The sequence below is a fragment of the Lentinus tigrinus genome, assembly GCF_003813185.1.
Source record: "Lentinus tigrinus ALCF2SS1-7 unplaced genomic scaffold L226scaffold_13, whole genome shotgun sequence".
In the NCBI taxonomy this organism is placed as follows: domain Eukaryota; kingdom Fungi; phylum Basidiomycota; class Agaricomycetes; order Polyporales; family Polyporaceae; genus Lentinus; species Lentinus tigrinus.
Genome location: NW_027137922.1, coordinates 792740 through 813062, shown reverse-complemented (window position 1 = coordinate 813062; position 20323 = coordinate 792740). Strand labels below are relative to the sequence as shown.

The 20323-nt window shown below is 55.9% G+C and overlaps 9 protein-coding genes across 9 annotated transcripts in view; 6 read left to right on the top strand and 3 right to left on the bottom strand.

The window, feature by feature from the left end:
• Positions 1-2599: 2599 nt before the first annotated feature.
• Positions 2600-3166, top strand: L226DRAFT_463629 (uncharacterized protein; the record flags this gene model as incomplete). Its single annotated transcript, XM_067675799.1, has 1 exon — positions 2600-3166. A coding segment is annotated over one exon (567 nt), but the record flags the coding sequence as incomplete, so codon positions are not given.
• A 33-nt stretch (positions 3167-3199) lies between these two features.
• L226DRAFT_448655 (uncharacterized protein) lies at positions 3200-3460 on the top strand (the record flags this gene model as incomplete). Its single annotated transcript, XM_067674922.1, has 1 exon — positions 3200-3460. A coding segment is annotated over one exon (261 nt), but the record flags the coding sequence as incomplete, so codon positions are not given.
• A 372-nt stretch (positions 3461-3832) lies between these two features.
• L226DRAFT_463839 (uncharacterized protein) lies at positions 3833-5302 on the top strand (the record flags this gene model as incomplete). Its single annotated transcript, XM_067675817.1, has 3 exons — positions 3833-4460; positions 4568-4815; positions 4874-5302. The coding sequence occupies 3 exons, from the start codon at positions 3833-3835 to the stop codon at positions 5300-5302; spliced, it is 1305 nt and encodes a 434-aa protein (XP_067535250.1).
• Positions 5303-6080: 778 nt separating this feature from the next.
• L226DRAFT_535543 (uncharacterized protein) lies at positions 6081-7481 on the bottom strand. The gene is made up of 2 exons (XM_067680930.1): positions 7050-7481; positions 6081-6991 (listed from the first exon to the last, which is right to left on the bottom strand). Exons 1-2 carry the CDS (start codon positions 7242-7244, stop codon positions 6176-6178), a joined length of 1011 nt encoding a protein of 336 aa, XP_067535249.1. The 5' UTR covers positions 7245-7481; the 3' UTR covers positions 6081-6175.
• An 83-nt stretch (positions 7482-7564) lies between these two features.
• On the top strand, positions 7565-10003 carry L226DRAFT_613483 (uncharacterized protein). Its single transcript, XM_067686514.1, has 4 exons — positions 7565-7780; positions 7840-8167; positions 8407-9724; positions 9783-10003. The coding sequence occupies exons 2-4, from the start codon at positions 7901-7903 to the stop codon at positions 9785-9787; spliced, it is 1590 nt and encodes a 529-aa protein (XP_067535248.1). The 5' UTR covers positions 7565-7780; positions 7840-7900; the 3' UTR covers positions 9788-10003.
• Positions 10004-10535: 532 nt separating this feature from the next.
• L226DRAFT_535540 (uncharacterized protein) lies at positions 10536-13108 on the top strand. The gene is made up of 22 exons (XM_067680929.1): positions 10536-10857; positions 10909-10987; positions 11043-11056; positions 11115-11156; positions 11205-11264; positions 11329-11338; positions 11394-11411; positions 11470-11495; positions 11549-11574; positions 11625-11659; positions 11711-11735; positions 11798-11809; positions 11862-11877; positions 11934-11973; positions 12038-12138; positions 12206-12249; positions 12307-12319; positions 12374-12401; positions 12460-12517; positions 12572-12596; positions 12658-12781; positions 12862-13108. Exons 1-22 carry the CDS (start codon positions 10739-10741, stop codon positions 12973-12975), a joined length of 1029 nt encoding a protein of 342 aa, XP_067535247.1. The 5' UTR covers positions 10536-10738; the 3' UTR covers positions 12976-13108.
• A 1701-nt stretch (positions 13109-14809) lies between these two features.
• On the top strand, positions 14810-15696 carry L226DRAFT_571536 (uncharacterized protein; the record flags this gene model as incomplete). The annotated part of the gene is made up of 4 exons (XM_067684566.1): positions 14810-14878; positions 14944-15193; positions 15275-15335; positions 15390-15696. The coding sequence occupies 4 exons, from the start codon at positions 14810-14812 to the stop codon at positions 15694-15696; spliced, it is 687 nt and encodes a 228-aa protein (XP_067535246.1).
• Positions 15697-16942: 1246 nt separating this feature from the next.
• Positions 16943-19612, bottom strand: L226DRAFT_553265 (cytochrome P450). Its single transcript, XM_067682915.1, has 11 exons — positions 18963-19612; positions 18854-18897; positions 18720-18801; positions 18603-18667; positions 18536-18550; positions 18173-18480; positions 18058-18116; positions 17957-17996; positions 17888-17898; positions 17352-17834; positions 16943-17244 (listed from the first exon to the last, which is right to left on the bottom strand). Exons 1-11 carry the CDS (start codon positions 19323-19325, stop codon positions 17092-17094), a joined length of 1623 nt encoding a protein of 540 aa, XP_067535245.1. The 5' UTR covers positions 19326-19612; the 3' UTR covers positions 16943-17091.
• Positions 19613-20036: 424 nt separating this feature from the next.
• The window catches only part of L226DRAFT_523460 (uncharacterized protein), a gene marked incomplete at both ends in the record, with an annotated part of 2762 nt that continues 2475 nt past the window's right edge, over positions 20037-20323 (bottom strand). The window contains one exon of the mRNA XM_067678820.1: positions 20037-20143. Within this exon, the coding sequence (XP_067535244.1) occupies positions 20037-20143 (107 nt within the window). The remainder of the gene's footprint in view (positions 20144-20323) is intronic.

Here is a 20323-nt window from a genome sequence, read left to right as displayed (position 1 = left end):
TGGGAGATTGATTCAGCGTAACTTGTAAGCACTCCTCCCATTCCGGGGTCTGTAGGTGGAATGGTCGGGTCAGGGGTTCGAACGGGTAGAGTTCGGGGAGGTTCTGCCGGCTGTGTAGACTCGGCATGGGTTCTTGCAGGTTCTGTGTATGTAGCGGACATTTGTGCAGGACTGGGGTTCCGAGGTGGTTCTGGTTCGTCTTCGTCCTCGTCCTCGTCTTCGTCCTCGTTGTGCGGTTGCTTCTCTGGTTCTGGCTCTGGCTCTGGAAGGTGCTCGGGCTGCTTCCCTTGTTGCCGTATACTAGGTTCGGGATCTTCTGGGTGCCGGCAATATTCCTCGTAGGCCCGATAGTCTCCGGGCTGTGCACCGGTCTTCTCTAGAAATTCTTGATATGTGGTTATATCCCCGGCCTGGCTGCGATGCTTGCTTCCTACTGTTGGTCTTGAAGTATAACTGGGTAGGATTGCAGATGATAGTTCTTGTCTGTTGAGGCGATTCGGACACGGTTGAGCGGTGCACCGTACGTAGTGCTTCGGACTATCCTCGTATCTGTCCTCTGGCGGTCGTGCAAAATAGAGATGTGGTAGATTGTAGCACGGGTAATCGTCTGGTTTGAGATCAGAGACTGAGCGTTCTCGGTTCATTTAGAAACTATTCGACTGTTCCTCGTGGGTGTAAGGTATTTCACCCTCTTGATGATAGTCAATGAAGCTTGTGATGACTCGAGTTGCTGCGTGTAGGTCGGTAAGGTGCTGGGCAATCTGCAACCGTTCTACTCTGCTGAGTGTAGAGTCGCTGACTAGTGCGAGGGAGCGTCTGATGCGATTGTGGATCCACCGGAGGAGGTATGCGACCTCGTCTGATGTGTTGTCGAGGGTTGGAAGTTCGTTACTGTACTCTGTGGTAGAATCCTCAGTGGGATATGCGGTCACAGAGTCTTCGCTGGGGTTGTTCGAGCCTCGCGGTCTTCTTGTCCACTGGAGTGGTACTGTAGGGAGGGGTCGGTCGAGGTAACTTTGCCTGTATGGTCCGGGGATTTCAGGGATGTCGGTGGGTTCGTGTGCAGCCTGCGTAGCTGGACTTGGGTTCGATGGACGTGGGTACGGTGAGACCGGTTGTCTCAGGACGTCCGGAGTAGGGAATGATTCCTCAGGGAATCCTAGGGTGGACGTAGATACTGGGGTAGAGCCTCTGCTCTCGTGCTGGTTCTGTCGGCGACGATGGAAGTGTGGGATGCGCAAAGACAGTCCGGTTCTTTGCATGAGTCGGTGCACTAAACCGTTATGAGGTTGTGCCGTTATGGAGTTTTCGACCTAGTGTTACGGTGGACTTAATGCGTTACGAGCGTTAGTACACCGCACCTTATACTGTACCTTAGTCTTAGAGAAGGCAAGACGCTAGTCCGACGAGGACTAGGAGCGGAAGTGTTGCGACAATAACAAGAGCAAGGACCAATAGTCTACAGACCATTGGCAGCTAATGTTATTGAACGAAGGGTAATTGTACGAGGAATACAAGAGGTCGAAAACTGGGGAATATGTCCTACATGAGGGGTCTTTATATACTGCTAGCGTTGAGGCTGTACGGTGGAATATGGCCCTTGTGCTAGTGGAGTAAAGTGGTGAATGACGAAATGACTAGTGGAGCTAAGTGGAACTGAGTGGAGAAGATGAGTAAGGAACTGGAGACGAGTGGAGTAAAGGCATATGGAGGTGGAGATGGGTGGAGAGACGACCTAGTAGTGGTTATCTAAGGAAAAGGTAAGTCCGTGCGGTTAGTTGTGCTAGACCAGAGCCGCTATAGTACAGTAGCACGACGAAGAAGTAAAGCTAGTCCATGGTAGTAGTAGACGATCAAGAGCATACCGGTTGTAACAGCGCGGTTGTAAACGGCGTCGCAAACAGCGGAAGCCACGCAAGCGGCGCTGTCATTGTACACCTACCTGTAACATGAACTTATCAAGAACAGCAAGGTATCAGCATCGTCTTCGTGTACGAAATGCTGGGCAAGAATTGTACGCACCCTCAAGCACCGCCTCGGACGATAGCGAAAGTCTTGACGGGTCGACTCAAGATGAACTTGATGCGGACGTGGAAGTTGACGTTGACGTGGACGCAGAGGATGCCGAGGACACAGAGGCAGAGGAGGGAGATGCAGAAGAAGCGGAGGACGCCGACGTCGATGCAGAGGACAACATGGAAGACATGGTGGACGCGGTGGATGCGGACACAGTGGACGCGGTGGATGCGCATGCAGTGGATGCGGTGGATGCGGACGCAGTGGATGCGGTGGATGCGGTGGATGCGGACGCAGTGGACGCGGTGGATGCAGACGCTATGGACGCGGAGGACGGGTATGCCCAGGACGGTACCTCCTCTTCTTCTCCTTCGCCATCACCATCCCCACCCTCGTCTCCGCCTCCAGAGGCAGTCCCGGAGCAGCTTCGCTACCACGATCGCGAAGATGATGAAGCCGCGGCTGAATTATCACGTCTGGTTGAAGCTGTGGGGGAAGAACTTCTGGCCCAGCTCGATGCCGAGGCTGCTGCGGAAATGTATGATGCCCGTAAGTACAGCGTCTGCTCGCACACATGCTCAGTATGCTGATAACTTACACAGGGAATCTCCACATCACAGAGGAGGAGCGAGACAATGTCTGCGCCTTCCGCCTGCGGTTCATAGCAAATGTCCCTCATGCGACCTACAACGAATTTCGTCGAGCGTTCAGACGGAAGCTTGCGCTAAACAGCGACTGGGTTATTCTCCACCGAGTAGCCGCGCTGTCAGGCCTAAAGGCAATGTGGTACGAATGTTGTATTAACTCGTGCATATGCTATCTCGATCTCTATGCAGATGCCCAGGAATGTCCCGAGTGCAATGAGCCTCGATTGAGCCCCTCAGGTCGCCCCCGTCGCTACTTCTGCTATATCCCCCTCATTCCTCGCCTACGTGCACTGTTCGAATGCATACGCCTCATCAAGCTTCTGCAGTACCGCGCGAATTTCGTGAATGACCCCGAGGTGGTCCGAGACGTTTTCAGCTGCGAGCACTACCAGAATTTGCGCGCGACTCATGTCGTAGTGGACGGCGAGCACCTTGGCCACGTCCATTTCTCTGACCCTCGGGACATCGCACTGGCATTGTGTACTGATGCCTTCCTGCTATTCCAACGACATCGCGCTGGACCTTCAGCGACCCCTCTTCTACTCCTCAACTACAACCTTCCTCCGGAAATCCGCACGCACCTGGAGAACCTGATCTGCCTCGGAGTCATCGGTGGACCGAACCAGCCGAAGCGCGTATGGACATACCTGGTCCCGTTCGAGGACGAGCTCGCGCAACTCGCGCGCGGTGTATCCACCTTTGATGCCCTTAGCCGCTCATTCTTCATGCTTCATGTCTACTGCATCTTTTGTCTAGGCGACATCCTTGCGATTCAGAAGCTCTTGAACATCCGTGGTGTCAATGCATGGACTCCGTGTCGGTCCTGCCGCATTCACGGTGTTTTGATGCCAGGCAAAACAAACTACTACCTTCCGCTGAACTTGCCGCGACAGCCAGGAGGACCACGGACGCGTTGGGATCCGGCGAACCTTCCTCTTCGCAACCATGAACAGATCCTTGTACAGCTCGCGACCATCAGAGCTGCAAAACCCACGGCTCATAAGAAGCGACTCGGCAAGCATCACGGCTTCCGCGTTGACGACGACAACTGCATTGGTCCCGCAATCGGACGTCGCGTACAATCGACCCTCGACTATGCCCGGTCCTTTCCATGGGACTGGATGCATCTCTTCTGTGAGAACAACATCCCAAACTTGGTGGCTATGTGGATGGGGAGGTTCAGCGATCTCCGGCGAGAGGAAGGCACTGGTCACTTCATCATTCCCGATCATATTTGGCAGGAGATCGCTCAGGAGACCAAGGATGCAGTGAAGCAGCTCCCCGCAGCTTTCGTTGGTGTCATTCCGGACCTCATCACCCAACGCGACAGGTTCACTGCCGATACCTGGGCGTTCTGGTTCATGTACATCGCGCCTATTGTCCTCCGTGGGCGGTTCCAGCATGTGAAGTACTACAAGCATGCGTGCGACCTCGTCAGCATCATGCGCCGGACACTGCAGTTCGAGATCGCACGCACGGAGATCAAGCAGCTTCGCCTGGATATCATATCATGGGTCGAGCGCTATGAAGAGTACTACTACCAGTATGACTCGGAACGCCTCTCCGCCTGTCTTATGGTAGTCCACGGTCTTCTGCACGTCGCCGACGACATGCTCTTTGCTGGACCGGTCTGGGGTACGTGGACCTTCTTTATGGAACGCTTCTGTGGCAGCCTCAAGAGAGCACTGCGCTCACGGTCACGTCCCTGGGCCAATCTGGACCGTCGCGCTCTCAACATCGCACATGCAAACCAACTCCTCGTCAAGTATGACTTTGAGGAGGAGCTCCTCCCTAGTCGTCGGGACGCTGATCGAGCGATGGAAAATGAGTTGATCTTATCTGGTTGTGAGTGACCGTCATCTAGCTTGCAGTCCTGGCTTCAACTGACTATACTTTTCTGGTAGACCCTATGATTTATCTGCGCCGTCCGTGCCTCACACAATATGAGCCGTCAGATCCTATCCGCCGCATTGTTGCTGAACACCTGATCGCGCAGATTGGTGGCAGGCGGTCGATCGTCCAGAATGCACTGCCACGTTGCATCCCAGCCTGGGGCAAGTTTCGCATTGGCGGCGGAGGTGACAAGATTCGAGCGATGATAGCCGAGAACGAGCACATGGGGACACCTGAACGTAACTCATCATTTGTCCGGGTGAGTTCGCAGCTCGCTGTTTGGTGTCTGTGATCCTAACTAATCCACTTCTCTACAGTACTCTATTCTGGGGCGAACACCAGATGGGGAACACTTCCAGGTGACACAATATGGCCGTCTCTTGGGTGTCCTGGAGTTATCCCTCCCCCTGCGACAGCAATACGTCTGGAAGGGTCTTGCCGGATCTACACTGCTACTTGCAATCATCAGCCCGTGCAAGACGAATGGAGAAGATGCCACAGAAGAACTCACCCTGTACCGCAAGCTGGCCGCCGAAATCATCATCGATGTCAATGCAATCGAAGCTGTGGTTGGGCGCGTCTACTCGCGCAAGTCATGGGGCATCGTCGACCGCAGCAATGCACTTGCGCGCACCGTCTTCACAACCGAGTACGAGGGCAGAGTAGAAGCAGGCGAGGAAGACGACGAGCCAGATGACCTCCCCGAGGCATCAGACGATGGGGAGCATGATAACGCGAGACATTGATACTCGAAATGCCCGCGAGCGCCTGCGAGTAGCGCACTCACTCCTCCACGTGTTGTCGTTCGCGTTTATGTCACTCATTTATACCACTCAATCACTCAGTTATGTAGTTGATATTCTTGATGCACCCCGTTCCTTGAGGATACCCACCGATGCACGTAGGACCATGGGCCCGGGGAGCTAACTGCACGTCGCATGAGCAGGTGCCGGGCGCCGCGCGCGCGAGATAACCGCGAAGCGCTCCAATGCTTGTGGCGATATGTCAGAAGGTCAGGGACATGCTACGCTACAGCGCAGAGTAGTCACCGATGTGGTAGCACTCGAGCTCAGCTGTTGAAGGACGTGCCGGTGCACCCAATGGATCAAACATTGATTTAAATGGGTGCAAATTGTTCTGCGCGATGATTATACGTGCGATAATACAGTATTATAAGCAGTGCTTTCAGAAACGATTGTAATCATTGTTAAAGACGGCGCCAATTATTATAAGTGTGGCTGTACTCAGTGTTCTAGTCAATGCTTTCGGAGCTAACATTGTGTTTAGCATTTATTATAATTGGGTTTACTTCCCGCAGTGGCCACTCTTGTCCTCTGCCACATTTCTCAGCTTCATCCTAGCGTACGACCCGGGGACCACAGTGTCTGCCGTCCATGGGCGAGTGTAAGTCAAGCACAAGAAGTGGGCATAAAGTGGGCATGCCGCAGCGGGATCTTCAGTCACAGGACACATGGCCGCCGCGGAGTTACATATGCATAGTCGCACATCACACCAGAACCCCAACACGGAAGGGAACCGAATATTGGCTAACACATACTGACCGAAACAACTCCTGATTATACTCGTACATACAGTGCACACATCGTGACAACAACACCCTAAAACATCATGCTTGGGAAGACACGGCAAGTCCACAGCCCGCTGGAACCGCACCGTGCAGATACGTAGTCCATCTCGGGATCCCAATACATCGCACTCATCGCCCCAGGCGAGGAGCGATCCAAGTCAGAAAGAACAGCGCACACCTCAAGAACGCAACACAGGTTCTCGTGGATCTCCTCCCAAGTATCCAGCGCGGGCAGGACGTAGAGCCCAGGATACGCAGCGACGCCGTACTCTGCGTAGGGTGGGCCCAGAGTGAGACCGACCGCGTTCTCGCCCGACGCTTGGGGCGTCGCAGCGAACAGTTCGCCAGCAGGTTGATTGTCCAGTAGCTGAGTCCAAGGTAGAACCTTCGGGGGAGGGAACGTTGCCAGAGGGAGATCGCTCGGGGAAACAGAGGTAGAGTAGATCGGCTCGTCGTCCGAGCTGAACTCGCTTTCTCGAGGTTCGGAGGAGCCCGTAGTGAACTCTTCGGGCGAGGAAGGAGGTGTCAAGAAGCGGACTCTGCGGATCGGAAGCATGTCACAAGGCGTCGTCCGGTCTTCATCCGAAGGGAGGGTAGCCTCGCTGTCGCTCAAAGGACCGGCAGTCGGCTCCGACGTGGTAGTGCGCTCATGATCAACCGGCGAGAGGGTACGAACGACATCTGACTTCTGCACGACAGGGGAGGGAGGCAGGGCTCGAGGCAACCGAGTGCCGGAAGTAGGCGACTTTGGACTGGGCACTCGGAGGCGGTTCACCATAAACGGGAGCTTGATCTGCAACGGGGACGTTGAGCGTTTCCGCAGGATGAGCTTCTGCGTCGTCTGCGGCTAGCAACAACCACCTGCATCAGACCCAATCTTACGACTCAAATACTCGACAACATACCTCCTCAGGACTGGACGATTGACTTCCAGAGGACTCGTCCGGGTTGAGAGAACATGTGGGAGACGGTTCCAGGCGCGGAGGGTTGCGGGGAAGCGCGACAACGACGCGAGGCAAGGAAGGACTCGGGACGATTTGCGACTGGGAGACAATATCTCTGGAGCTGTCCAGGGATGGCAGAGCAGAGCAGGAGAGCATATCGATAACGAGACGAGTACGACAGCAAAGCAGAGCGCGAGATACGAGGAGTTTGAGACACGCAAGGAAGAATCCTGCGAGGACGCCTGGAAGAGGCTGACTTGGACGAGTTTGAAACATGGCCGTCAAACTACATCGCAAGATTTTCTTGCATGCAGGGCACTTTGCGAGTGGGACACTCAGCGCAGGAAAATAGAACCATCGGGGACGTGGGCGGGAGGAGGAGATGGTGGTGGTTCGCAAGCAAGCGCTGCTAGCAGTGGCCGGCAGCACGCGGTCGCCAGCGTGTGCCACTTCGCGCTTGTCCTCGCTCTCAGTCTCCTCATCCCACCTCTTGGTTACGTCGCTCAACGTCCTTCACGATCTCATCTTTGTCGTCCGTGCTTCACGACACTTACGTTCTTGTTCTCGAAATCCATACCCTCCACTAGACGTCGAGATCTGCCTCGGGAGCACAGATCGACAACTCTGATCTAAGCGAGCTTGAAGATACCATTCGCGAGGGGCAAAGAGTGACTGTGCACTCATCTACTACCGTGAGCCTCATCAATGGTCAATTTTGTGAGTTGTAAACCCACGACAAGTTGCAAAGCAGTACGAAAGTTTCGCACAAACCCCTCCACGGTGGAGGACGTAAGGCCCAGAAACCACCGTGCATGGCGCAGTCCATAGCGACCCGCCCCAATACCGCCTTCACTCTCTCATTACCATCTACATCTGCTTCTTCCCCGTTATCTTCCACAACATCGACGGCTCTCAACTCTCCGCTCCCACCGGCTTCGGCGCAGCTCCGGAAGTCTTCCTACACCCCAACAAGCACCTATGATTTGCACAGCCCGGCGACCGAGGAGGTTGTCGACGAGAAGCAGATGGCACTCGTTGAGTCGCTCAAGAGGAGCGTGACACTCGTGATATGGCACAAGGTGAGTTGATATTGTTTCCTTCTCGTTGGGCGGTAGACATGGAAGCGACATGTAGCAGACATGACTAGCGGAGTATGAGATTTCAGAATTCGTCGTCTCAAAGGACGACTGTCATGCCTTCCGGTACGATGCAGATGTGCTCAGCGACTCGCGCTTCCATGTCATCGTGCATCGCACACGTCTCATATGCCGCGCCCTCTGTCAATGGCGGACCCCAAGCTGATCGTTGTCGTTTGTAGGCGAATACCCGACCTCTGCGTCTAAGACTGGAGATCGACACTTTCCCCTACCTCCGATTATCAGAGTTGGAGCAGATCATCTCTTCCCTACGACTCTCTCCGCAGACGTTCATCGACGTTTACAATCCGCAAGCACGTACATGGGAGCAAGAACAGCTCTGTACCGTGCGCACCGTATTAAGTGGACAGCGCATTCTTTACCGGACGCGCCAGAGCCTCATCGATGGGTTCGAGGACGACGAGTGTCCCGGACTCGAAGACGAGCTGAAGCTGCAGAGCTCGCCTGTGTCTTGTGACATGCCGTTGCCGTATATCACAATGCCGACGTCCTCGAAGAAACGGTCAGCAGAGAGCAGCCTGCGGTCACCCGTACCCAAGCACCGCAGATCGTCTTCGTCGCATAGCTTCGTCTCGTCGCGAACTGCAACCAGCGTTCCTTCCCAAGCAAGCGGATGCCCTCCCTCATATACCGACAGTCCGGAACAACTCAGCACGGCGTACCTCTCGCCCATGTCTGCAATATCCCCCACCGGATCATCTCCACCGCTCTACTCGCCACCTAATTCGACGGAGGGTCTGCCTATCACGCCTCAGGACTACGCATATATCCCTCATACGCCCGTCAGTCCTGTACCTCCGCAGACACCGACCATCTCTTCCGAATCTTCTCTTGCTCTCGCCGTGGCGGAACCTCTGTCCAGTCCGCCTTCACTACCATCTCGTTTACCCCAGGTGTCCCAGGCGCGTGTTCACGAAGCAACCACTTCCACACGAGCCCCTTCCCCTTCCCCCGCGCCCCCTCCCGTCAGCCGAATATCGCCATCTCCATCGCCTCACCCCCGCCCCAGCGGAAACAGCAGCAAGGCATGGCCTTACGGAATGTACGTCTGCGACATGGTCGAGGGCTTCCGGCGCATGAACGAGCTCATGCCGCCGCTCAAGCAAGCCGAGGCGTTCACGAAGGTCTTCGGCGTCGCGTACAAGAAGTCCACCGTGTGTAACCATAGGAAAGCGTGGCACGATGCGCCCCCGAATCTCATCGAGGAGTGGATGAACCTCGGGCGCGACGACCGCGCGTTATGGAATGAGTTCATACGGATGCTCGAGGGCAAGCAGCCCAAGCACGTCGGCGCGAAAAACGCCCAGATCCAGGCGGCTGCGACGACACAAGCACTGGGATCGCCTCAAGGTGGAGTTATCAGCCTTGGAGGACCCTCCCCCATGCCTGTAGCCGTGCCCGTTCGAGGAGTGACCAGGGGGCATGTCGCGGAAGAACCGATGGGGTCGTTGCGTCCGCCCGACGAGGGACAGTACCTAGGTGAGTGGCTTAGTTGGTTTTACGATATGTCGCTAGCTGAACATGCACCATACGCCAGGGTGAATGCTTTTGCTTAGCCCTTCTCGGGCCCCTCTTGCATTTGTCTACCTTCCCCTCTGTTCGTGAGTTTTGCATGTATACATGGACTCGGTCTCATGGACACCGTCTGGATACCTCTGTAGTATTGCTCCGTTGTTGCTTTATTTGTTGCTTTCGTACATCCTGTTGCATATTTGTGAGCTAGCAGTGTACGACTAATACACGTCGCGTAGGTTATCCCAATAGTCCAAACGCTACCAAGGAAGCATTCGCGGCTTAGCGACCAGATACCATATCAATATTGGTGTTCTGAAGGGTTCCACACCCGAGCGTACTTCTGCTTCTCTACTGTGCAGGTTTTGGCATACGCATGTTGAAACCATGCCTACTGTCTCTACCCTCCACCCTTTCCAGATACTTGAGGCACGTGGGGGAAGCACAGCCCGGGTAGCATCATCACATCTGTCCGTGCGTGTTCCTTGACTCTCGGCGACAATGACAGTGCTCTAACAATACCTCTTGTACGCACCCGTTGCTGGCAGATCGAAGCCGACTATTGCCCGGAACTGCTGTCCACTGCCCCTTGAACTTGTTCTCGTGGGAGTCGTCACCTCATTCAAGCTCAATGGCCGTCATCCACCAATGTCATGTATCCATGCTGTCCTGCGGCGACAGCGCTCTCGTACGTCGACCGAGGCCACATATCCGAACTGCGGACATTTACAATGTCGTCGTCACACTGCCCAGCGTTCTATACATAAATCCGTCGCCCTCCCATCGTCCCTAGGCCGCTGCTGCCCGCCACCTCAGCTCGAGAAGGTGACGCATTCATGGAGTCAATGTCGCTTCCCGTGATACACCCACGAGTTAGGTTTGCTCGCAAGCATCACACTCTAATGTGAGGCAGGATATATTGGTTCCGTGGTCGGTGTGCCACCCATATCTTCCGACCGTTGCTCTTGCGTGCCACCGGCCATGGCTCCCCCATACGATGTCCTCGAGGGCCTCCCTGCTATAGTTCCTAACTTTGAGGATTGGCTGCCCCTCGACAAGACGCTGGGCGCATATCTCCTTGGCACCTTTGCCGGTGCCATGTACGTCGTTTCTAATGTTTGTCATCCTGCACGGTCTAACAATCTGGGCAGCCTATATGGTCTCAGCATACACCAATTGTATCGATATTTCCGACTATTCCCGACCGATTCTCTGTTCATCCGCATCTTGGTATGTCGTCCACACTGCTTTTGCAAGTTTTGGTGGAACCAACCGCTACCTTCAGGTCGCTGCTGTTATGTGAGGCTGGCAATTATCTCCCCGGTCCGCTCGAAGCCATCTCATGACCTCGCGATAGGTTACTCGAGACTGCGCATACTGCAATGACCATGCATACTTGGTGAGCAGATCCGCTTCTCTCACTGACCCTCTGCTGAGCATCAATCAGCTACTTCTGGCTAATCACAGGGTTTCTCAACTTCTCTTTGCTGATGAACGAAAGCCCATGGTGAGCCTCTGTTCTTGGGATTATCGTTCGCAACTCGCAACTGACTCACAGCATCTTCTTGCAGGTCTCTCGACGTGAGTCTGACAGTTTCTTGTCGAATTTCAGTCATCATTGACCGTGTCCATGCAGGCTCTTCCCATGATCCTGGTTCGTCTGCTCCATGCTGCCATGTGAACCTTATGCTCATCTCTGTCTCTGTCCCAAGAGCACCATCATGCTTACGACGCAACTGTAAGGAATATCATTCCCATAGCTATTTTAAGGCTGATCGTCACGGTTCCCAGCTTCTTTGCCAAACGGGTCTTCTTGCGTAAGTTCCCGTTCCCCTGGTGTTCACAGGATTCTCTAAGCAGACCCTAGTTGGACCCAAGTATCAATTGGTCGTCGGCATTGCTGTAAGTCCTTAGGAGGCCTACGACCATCCGGCTCTCACGATCCTACCGTAGATGCTGTGCCTGGTCGGTGAAATCGGTAAGACTCGACTGTCCGTTCCTAGGTACCAGCTCGCTCAGGTCTATATTATCTCTCCCCAGGCTTCTCGATAGGTAATACTAGGTACTTCATGGACGTACCAAACCACTGATCCGAGAGAGGTAGCTTTGACCTACAGAGCGTGAGCATTAACACCCCCACCCGAGCCCTCGGCTGACCGTGGCACCATTCTCACAGCTTCACGGTGAAGGGCATCGAGAACCTCAATACTGCTGCTGTACGTCACGTTTTACAGTATCTGTTCGCCGGTTCGGGGTCAGTACTAATAAGGGCCGCAACAGTGGTTGATCTCGACTGCCCTGGGCCTTGGCTCCGTCGCGGACATCATGTTCACGGCGACGTTGACCTATGTCCTCCGACGAAGTCGTTCCAGCTTGAAGCGGTGCGTATCTCGGTCGAGATCCTGGTTCTGCTGCATGTTGTGACGAGATCCGCCTGCCTGGTGCCAGGGCTGCGCCGATGGAACTAATCATGTTATATGTTGTCAACACCGGTACGTGCGCCTCAATCTCTGCGCATCATGATGACTTGCTAACACCTCCGTGCACAGGACTGTTGCATTGGTAGTGTCCACATCCGTCATCTGAATTTGACCCGACTTACGCTAGGTGATTCAGCATCTTCAATCTAATATCGTTCATCCTCGTGAGTATCTGACGATCGTGGTCTACAACATGCCGATCACGAGTACACCATCTCCCAGACCGTTGCGATCACGTACTCCCTCATATATGGATTCTTCAGTACTGTAACAGCAAGACGTGAGCGTAACCCTTCTGTGATCGCTACCATAGAGCTCACAGTGATCTTGACAGTATACGCGAACTCGTTGCTCGCAGTGTAGGGACCTATTGCAGCAACTTGGTGGACAGATCATCTGACGCACGACATTCTCCACAAGGCTCAATTCTCGCGACCCGCAAGAGAACAAAGGACTGGAATTCGAGAGTGGAAGCGCATATGGTCTGAACGCCATCGCACGCGCCAACCGACGTGCAGCAGCCCAGACATGGAACGTCCCTCAGGCAAGTGTCGTTGTGTTGCCCTGACTCTGGTATGAACTATGCTGACCATCACGCTCGTGCCTTGCGTACCTGTTCAAAAGGTCAACGACGAGCCCGAAGTCATCGACATCAAAGTCACCACCGAGCGGGAAGAGTGGGAGAAGGAGAGACGCAAGTCGGAGAAACGCGCTACGTTTCGTAGCACCGGACGGTGAATGCAAGTCGGCCGACCTACGCATAAATTGTACTTTGCATGCACACCCTGATCAGCCTCGCGTGCATTAGCTGACGTGCTCACAACGATGTGCCTCATATCGCGGATGCTATGCATGTCATCATGTCCATGACCACAGTGTCCCGGATGCAATCTCGATGGACAGGATCAACAGAATTACTGGTACGTCCGCTGCGTCTCTATGATGTCTATCCTCCACTACATGCGCACGGACCCTCCGCATGCGCTTGGCGAACATCGAGATATCCGACCGTCGAATCGTCGGTAAGAGCACATCCGGCTTCGTGCGATTCAACAACAGGACGACACGCCCAGGACTTGCCATGGACAATGTGATGCGGCATTCAGGATCCGGCCAGTGCGCGAGGAAGAGGAGCTGATCAAAACGGCAGCGCAGTATTGGTTTGTGACGTGCGACAAGCGTACCCGTATATGGCGCTGGCGAGTCGCAAGACCGAATCCCTTGCCCGAGACGTGGGAAGGAAGCTAACGGGTGGACCAGAGAGGTGTGGTCGATTGTTAAGTGAATTCGTGATGCTCCTTCTCGTGGCGCACGCCGCCGCACACGAGTCCTTCGTGGAGTCCTTTGTGGGAAGCACCTTGGGTAAGGCTTTGCTTGAACGAGGCTAGTACGGTAGCGAATACCCTCCGCCTCAGGTCGGATTCATGGTGAGCCCCTCGCTCACCGGAAGAGCGAAGAGGTGAGGACGGTTCTTCAGATGTTACAGACAATTCTGTGTATGGATCCGGATTTGCCTCACCTAACCTTGCGATTGCCGTCTTTGAATGGTGCTGCGGCCTGGACGGAGAAGGGTGTCCGACGTGGCCATCGGAATAGCGCTGCTGAGTCACGTCCTCCGGTCGCTTGGATGGTGCATTGGTGAGTGTGCGCGCGCAGTTCCCGAGGTCCCCTTTGGCTGTGTCGGGTCTTGTCCAGGTCTTGTCGTAGGAACGTTGGTGGGTGATACTTGTTTGCTCCGTAAGTATGCAGACCAGACTTTCCCAATATGGAAGGTGTTTCAAAGCCACGTGGCTGCCATATTGAACGCCGCCGTACTCCAGCCCCCCCTCGAAGCTCGACCACGAACGTCAATACGGGCCATCTCGCATACTGTTCCAACATTTACAGAACCAGAGATTGCTACTCGGTCACACGCATCAGGTCTTTGGAAGTGACTGTGCGGGCAATATCATCACGTCCGACAGTTGCCAGCGCATCCGTCAGCGCCCGCCATGTCCGGCGTTGTGGCAACTTGAAGACGCGGAACGCCGATGGATGCGTGAAGCCGGTGAGCTGGAGGATATATCCACGAGATTACTCTGTGGTACTCACGACACCTCAGGACTTGTACGCTCGTGTTGAGCACGTTTTAGCGGGCACGGATTGTTGGTCAGGACAACTCCGGGTGAGTACTCGAGGATGTCATGCATAATTCCAAATGAGCCTGGCACCCGTGAGAAGCCCGCCGCGAAGGAGTGGTCGCCGCACCTTCCCTCCATACCAGCACACAGGGTTCTTCCCACTTACGTTCCCAACGTAATCCCATTGGACGTCTAAAATCACTCACATCGCTCCGAGGCCGCCTCCTTGGTTTCAGGGTCAGCGTCTGCGCAACACCGCTCACGAGGCTGTCTTCTCGTGCTGTCATCCAATTGATATCTGCACAGTTCGTATCCCTTACAGCGCGCTATATAAACCTCCATGCGTCCGCTCCCGGCCGTCTCCCCACCTCCCCTTCGTTCCCTTCTTTGCCCCAGTGCAACCTTTACCCTCTCGCCCCGTCGTACCCTCTTCGTTTAATACCTTGCTCAAAATGCGTTTCGCCGCCGCCGTCTCTGCTCTTGCACTCGCGGGTGCCGCCATGGCCCAGAACGACACGATCGTGAGCACACCCCATCCTCACCTCATTTCAGCTCCCCATCTCACACTGTGTGCCGTTCTCCACAGATCAAGGTCGGTGAGGTTAACGGGACGATGGCCCTCAAGTTCGACCCGCCGTTCGTCAACATCACCCAGCCCAACTCGACCGTCACCTTCATCTTCGACGGTGTCCCGGGCAACCACACCGTCGCGCAGTCGACGTTCGCCAACCCCTGCGAGCCCATGGAGGGCGGCTTCAACTCGGGCTTCTTCTTCGTCAACAGCTCCTCTGGCCCCTTCGGCACCTGGACCCTGACCGTCACGGACGTCAACACCCGTAAGTAGCCGGGCGCGCTCTCTTCTCTCCCCATTCCCAACCAACCTCATCACTCCTCACTAACTCTCGCTCTCCACACAGCCATCTGGTTCTACTGTGCGCAGCAGACCCCCAAGGTCCACTGCACGGCCGGCATGGTTGGGTACGTCCCGCGCACCGCTCCCAAAACTAACAAACGAACTCACCCCCTCTCCAGCGCCATCAACCCGCCCGCGACGGGCAACACCTTCGACAAGTTCGCCGCGCAGGCCTCCTCCGCCGCAACCGTTGTCTACCCCAGCACGGTCCTCAGCGGCGCCGGCGCATTCGCCACCGCGGGCGTCGCGTCCACGACGCTCCCCTCGGGCTCGAGCCCGACCGGCAGCGGCTCCAGCGGCTCTGGCTCTGGCACGGGCACGGGCAGCGGCGCCCCCAGCGCGTCCTCGCCGAGCAGCGCGGGCTCTCTCAGCACGAATGGCTTCGTCGCGTTCCTCGCTGCGGCGTTCGGTGTTGCCATCCTCTAAGGGGATTCGCAGTCTCACCGGTCTCGGTCTCGGTCTCAAGGGGCACTTGGCTTCAAGCTTCGTGTTTGACATGCATATAGAAGACGTCGGATCCAGATCGGGCCAAAACGACAGACTGTGTGTGGTGTGTGGTGTGTGATGAGCAGGTTGAGGGGATGTGGTAATGACAGCGTGTGTGTGAACGGCGCGTGTTGGTGGTATTCGTGTTCACGGTACTAGTACTCTACAGTACTCTACTGTTGCTGCCCGGACTCTACGATACCGATACCTCCCGGGCGAGTGCTTGGTTGCTCCTGGTTCTGCGATCTTTGGGAATGAATGTCTGGTGAATCTTCCGTCTCCGTTCCACCTCCCACTCGCAGGGAAGAAGAGGGCGGTCACACAGCCTGGCAGTGCACCCAACCAACGCCAGAGCTATTTCCGCGTCCAATCCCCGCCGCGCAAATTCAGCGCACTTCGGACATCCCAGGATGCCCGCATGCGTCCAGCAGGGTCCAACAGGGTGGAAAGTGGCGGGCGAGAAGCCCCCGCGCGTGCGTGCGGTGATGGTTGCCCACCTTGTCTCTTCTGTTTGTCAATGAACCCTTTCAAACTCCTGTCAGTGTCACCTGCGCTCGTTTGCTCGGTACCTGTGTCAGCCGCGACCATCTGTCCGCTGTAATTGCAGGCTAGCGCAGGTGCCCAAAGTTCCACTTTCTTGATCTTCCAGACTGAAAGATCTGAACGTTAAACACTCTGGGTCCCATGACGGCCTGCGCGACGTCGCCAACTGCCACCACACAAGCCGCGAAGGTCAGACAACAAGAACCACAAGAACCAAGAATCCCCTCGGCCTCCATCCTCCAGCGTGTACAAGACGCACCCTGGCGTGACGCACGCAAGTCTCACGCCGACAGCCAGGTAAGCAAGCAAGCCGGAAGAACTCCAGTCTCCCACATACCCGCCACCCGCCACAAATGCACTGGCACGCCAAAACCGCGCTGCAGACAAGCTGCAGCTGCGCGCATCGACGTGCCGGCATGCGGCCATGTCACCCAGCACCGGCCGGGTACGTACACTGCACGACGTCTCCCACAGAAGCACGCTGGTGCGCGGTCGACAGCCGCGCCCCCGGGTCTTTGTTTGACCACAGGGCTGATCTGTCGGAGATGAGGTGGGCGGGACAGCACACCCGGTCGGTCTCCCGTACCTGCGATCTTGCGCGCGAGAGCGGGAACCTTCAAGTGGAAGTTCGCCATCCAAAGGCGCCGCGGACGGATCTCGCTCGGCCTGCGTGGCTATAATAAAGGTCACATATGTCCATATCGTACACCAGTACCAAAACCCGTGTATATCACCATCCCTCCGAACCAAACCGCCCACTGTTCGCGATGAAGGACCGAACAGAACCGCTTTCTAGTCAACACGGCGCACCCGCATGGGGACACACGCACCCTTCTCTCCGGCGACGCGCGGACGCGGAAGCACGCCGCGACAGTACTCAATCTTCGTCTCCGGCCCATCCGGAAGCTCGAAGCTGTAGTTCTTGATGAGCACGCCCAGGACCGCCTGTCGCGCACCGCAAATATCAATAATATCAGCATACAGAACCATTTGACGGATGATGCCGCCGCAGCGGGAACCGAGGACAATGAGCAAAGGCAACAACAACGCACCTTGAACTCCGCAAGCGCAAACCCGCGCCCGAGACACATCCTATGCCCGTCCACGAACGTGAGCAGATGCCGGTGTCCCTGCACCTCCTGCGCCTTCTTCGGCAGGCCCTCGGGCGTCAGCCACCTCTCGGGCCTGAACTCGCCCGCGTCCTCGCCCCAGAGCTCCTTCGCGGTGTTGATGTACCCGATGGGGATGGCGACCTCCTGGCCCTCGGCCACCGCGACGTGGTGCGTAACCTCTCCGTTCGGGAGGCGGAGCGGCTGCGAGAGCGGGATGATGTCGTCCTTGGCCGCGACGCGCGACGTGACCGCGAGCGGCGGGTGGATGCGCAAGATCTCGTGCACGACCGCGTCGAGATAGTGCAGGCCCGCGCCGTTGGTGAGCTGCTCCCAGCTCGGGTCCGAGGTCGGGAACTGCTCCTTGAGCTCTTCGCGGAGCCGCGCCTGCGTCTCCGGTTTCCGCGACAGTTCAATCAGGGCCCACTGTGCAGTTTGTTAGTATCTGCACTCAGTTGAGCTGCTCAGGAGTGACATACGGTGAGACTGACTGTTGGGGGAAGCGTGTCAGCGACTGTGAATGTGAGACGTGAAACATAGTTACGTACTGGATGTGGTCTCGTAGCCCGCCAAGATGAGGACCTTCATCTACAACAGACACACAAAGTGAGAACGAGCAGCCGCGCGTGGTGGATGGATTCGCACGAACCTGAGCCATGATTTCTTCCTGCGACATCTGGAGGCTCGAATCGGCATCCTCGGCCTTAACTGCGGGAAGGACCGTCAGCTCGCATCCTGTCGTTCACATGCCCGCATACACTCACTCAAAAGGCCAATAATACTCTTCTCTTCCTTGCCCTTCTCGCCAAGGCCGCGCATCTCCTTCCGCGTGTTCTCCAGGAGCGGCACCGCGATCTCCTCCATGGCATGGTTGAGCTTCGTCTGGAGCCTGCGCGTTTCTGTGGGGAGACGCCAGAGGAACGGGAAGACGTTACCAAAGAGGATGACGATGGCGGTGATGGGCGAGGGCTTGAGCTGGCCCATGGCGTCGAAGACCTCTGCGACGGCAGGGTGCTTGCCCTCGAGTGAGCCGAAGTCGTGGGAGAAGCCGGCGATACCGATGCTGTCCAGACTTTGCGGGGATGAGCCGTGGGAGAGGGAGATGGTTGAGACATGGCAGGACTTACGAGACATGGTTCATCCTGCAAGAATCATGAGCATGCTTTCGAGTGCGAATGGTTAGGGAATACGTACCAGTTCTGAACATCAATGAGTGCTGAGTCGACCGAAGTCAACTGGTTGTCCCAGTTCGTCTTGAGCTGCACTGAGGTGAGAGATGTGATATGATCGGTGGCTTTCGGAACAACAGACCTTGTAGACAGAGTCGTAGAAGATGGAAGTGAGTCTACGGATGGCGACGTTGCTGAATGCGGGAGAGATGGCCTTGCGCTGCCTGGAGAAGGTTTGCACGCCTGGTTCGCACGGAGAAGAGTATGGCGACGTACCTCTTGTGAGACTCTCCTTCTGCCCACAATAGCCCGCGTCCAAACTATGTCGGTCCGGCAGCGTTTATTTAGGTTTGATGAAGGGTTTGGAAAGAAGCTGGGGACGTACAAGATTCTCGATGGCGACTCTAGCCAAGCGGGTCTGTACATAGGTCCAAGTCTCTACAGAGTAGAAGTGGGCGATGGCCTTGGGGTCTGTCAAGATGACGCGGGTGTGTCCCAACGGGGCGGGGATCTTGAAGACAGAGCCGAACTGGTGTACCCAGGCCTCGTACATGGAAGACGCGTCAGGGTTGTTGATGATAAGCCTAGACACGCCGAAGAGCCAGCTGGGACGCGGGGGGCAGCCAAGGGGAGTGCTGCGAGCGCGAACACGGTAGGACTTGAGGAGGATGTGCGCGACATAGACTAGGACGAGAAAGAGGGCGACCTGCCAGAGGGGGAGAGCTCTGACCTGGGTGGGGATGATCATGGCGGGGAGAGATAGAGGGAGTCAGGTTCAGAGAAGGCTTTGAGAGCGTCGCGAGTTCGTGGAGACATGTGCTCGGAAATGCAGAATGGGGCCCGAGGAAGTTTCCCAGCTGCTGCCATGGAGAGTCGCGTCCGAGAGAGATCGACAGGTGATAGGACACCTGTGCTCATGCAGTACACCCTGCTGCGTACATATACCAGTCCAAGGTCAATGGTGCATCAAACAAGCGAGATGGATGAGCCAGGGACGAGACTTGGGCGTCGAGGAGAGTCGAGGACGGAGGCGTGACATAACCGCTCTGACATGACTGGCTCCCGGCCTTCCCGGTGGGGAGGGGCAACGCCTGCGGGCTCGCAGTTGTTTGTGCATGTTTGTCCCTGACCGGGCGCTCCCTGAATTGTGGTACTCAAAATCGACGAAGTCTGTAGGAGTGCGGAGTCGACGCGACGATACTGAACAGGGTTTGTTCGATTTATGGTCACCTGGGCAATGTTTTGGTCAATTGATTTTGAGGTAAGCTGCCGGGGGACGGCGAGACCGGTGCCATTTGGGCTCTGTCTGTCATGCTTATAGAAAATTCAATTGACCAAAACATCCTCTGTGATTATTGTGAGAGAACGCGACAAGTTTTGAAGCCAGAAGTTCACTCTGGGAGGCTGAAGACTTCGCGCAGTCTCGAGGCACGCGCGAGCACAGAGCACAGGCGCTTGTTCAGCCACCAACGCGGATACCCATATCACGTGATGGCCGCGACATGGTGGCCTCCGTCCTCGACTTGAAGTTCGTGCTTGCTACATCCCTCCATTGCTGCTGGAAGACTGCAATATGACAAGCGTCATGATATAGGTATCACATTTACACAATTTTACTACTCGATGTGCCCGCTGTCCGCATGCCCAGGCGCAGGACTCACAGGATCAGGAGAGCGCGTCGCGCATCGCGCGCACCACTAGTACTGCGCGAGGTGGGAGGCGCGATAACGCGTGCGCGTCTCATGA

Coding starts and splice junctions, on each gene's coding strand:
- L226DRAFT_613483 (XM_067686514.1), top strand. CDS start 7,901: ATGGCGCAGTCCATAGCGACCCGCCCCAATACCGCCTTCACTCTCTCA. Junction 8,168..8,406: donor CACTCGTGATATGGCACAAG/GTGAGTTGATAT, acceptor TGTCGTTTGTAG/GCGAATACCCGACCTCTGCG.
- L226DRAFT_553265 (XM_067682915.1), bottom strand. CDS start 19,325: ATGATCATCCCCACCCAGGTCAGAGCTCTCCCCCTCTGGCAGGTCGCC. Junction 18,898..18,962: donor GAGTCGCCATCGAGAATCTT/GTACGTCCCCAG, acceptor GGACCGACATAG/TTTGGACGCGGGCTATTGTG. Junction 18,802..18,853: donor GAAGGAGAGTCTCACAAGAG/GTACGTCGCCAT, acceptor AACCTTCTCCAG/GCAGCGCAAGGCCATCTCTC.
- L226DRAFT_535543 (XM_067680930.1), bottom strand. CDS start 7,244: ATGCTCTCCTGCTCTGCTCTGCCATCCCTGGACAGCTCCAGAGATATT. Junction 6,992..7,049: donor AATCGTCCAGTCCTGAGGAG/GTATGTTGTCGA, acceptor GGTTGTTGCTAG/CCGCAGACGACGCAGAAGCT.
- L226DRAFT_535540 (XM_067680929.1), top strand. CDS start 10,739: ATGGCTCCCCCATACGATGTCCTCGAGGGCCTCCCTGCTATAGTTCCT. Junction 11,575..11,624: donor TGCCAAACGGGTCTTCTTGC/GTAAGTTCCCGT, acceptor AGCAGACCCTAG/TTGGACCCAAGTATCAATTG. Junction 11,660..11,710: donor AATTGGTCGTCGGCATTGCT/GTAAGTCCTTAG, acceptor ATCCTACCGTAG/ATGCTGTGCCTGGTCGGTGA.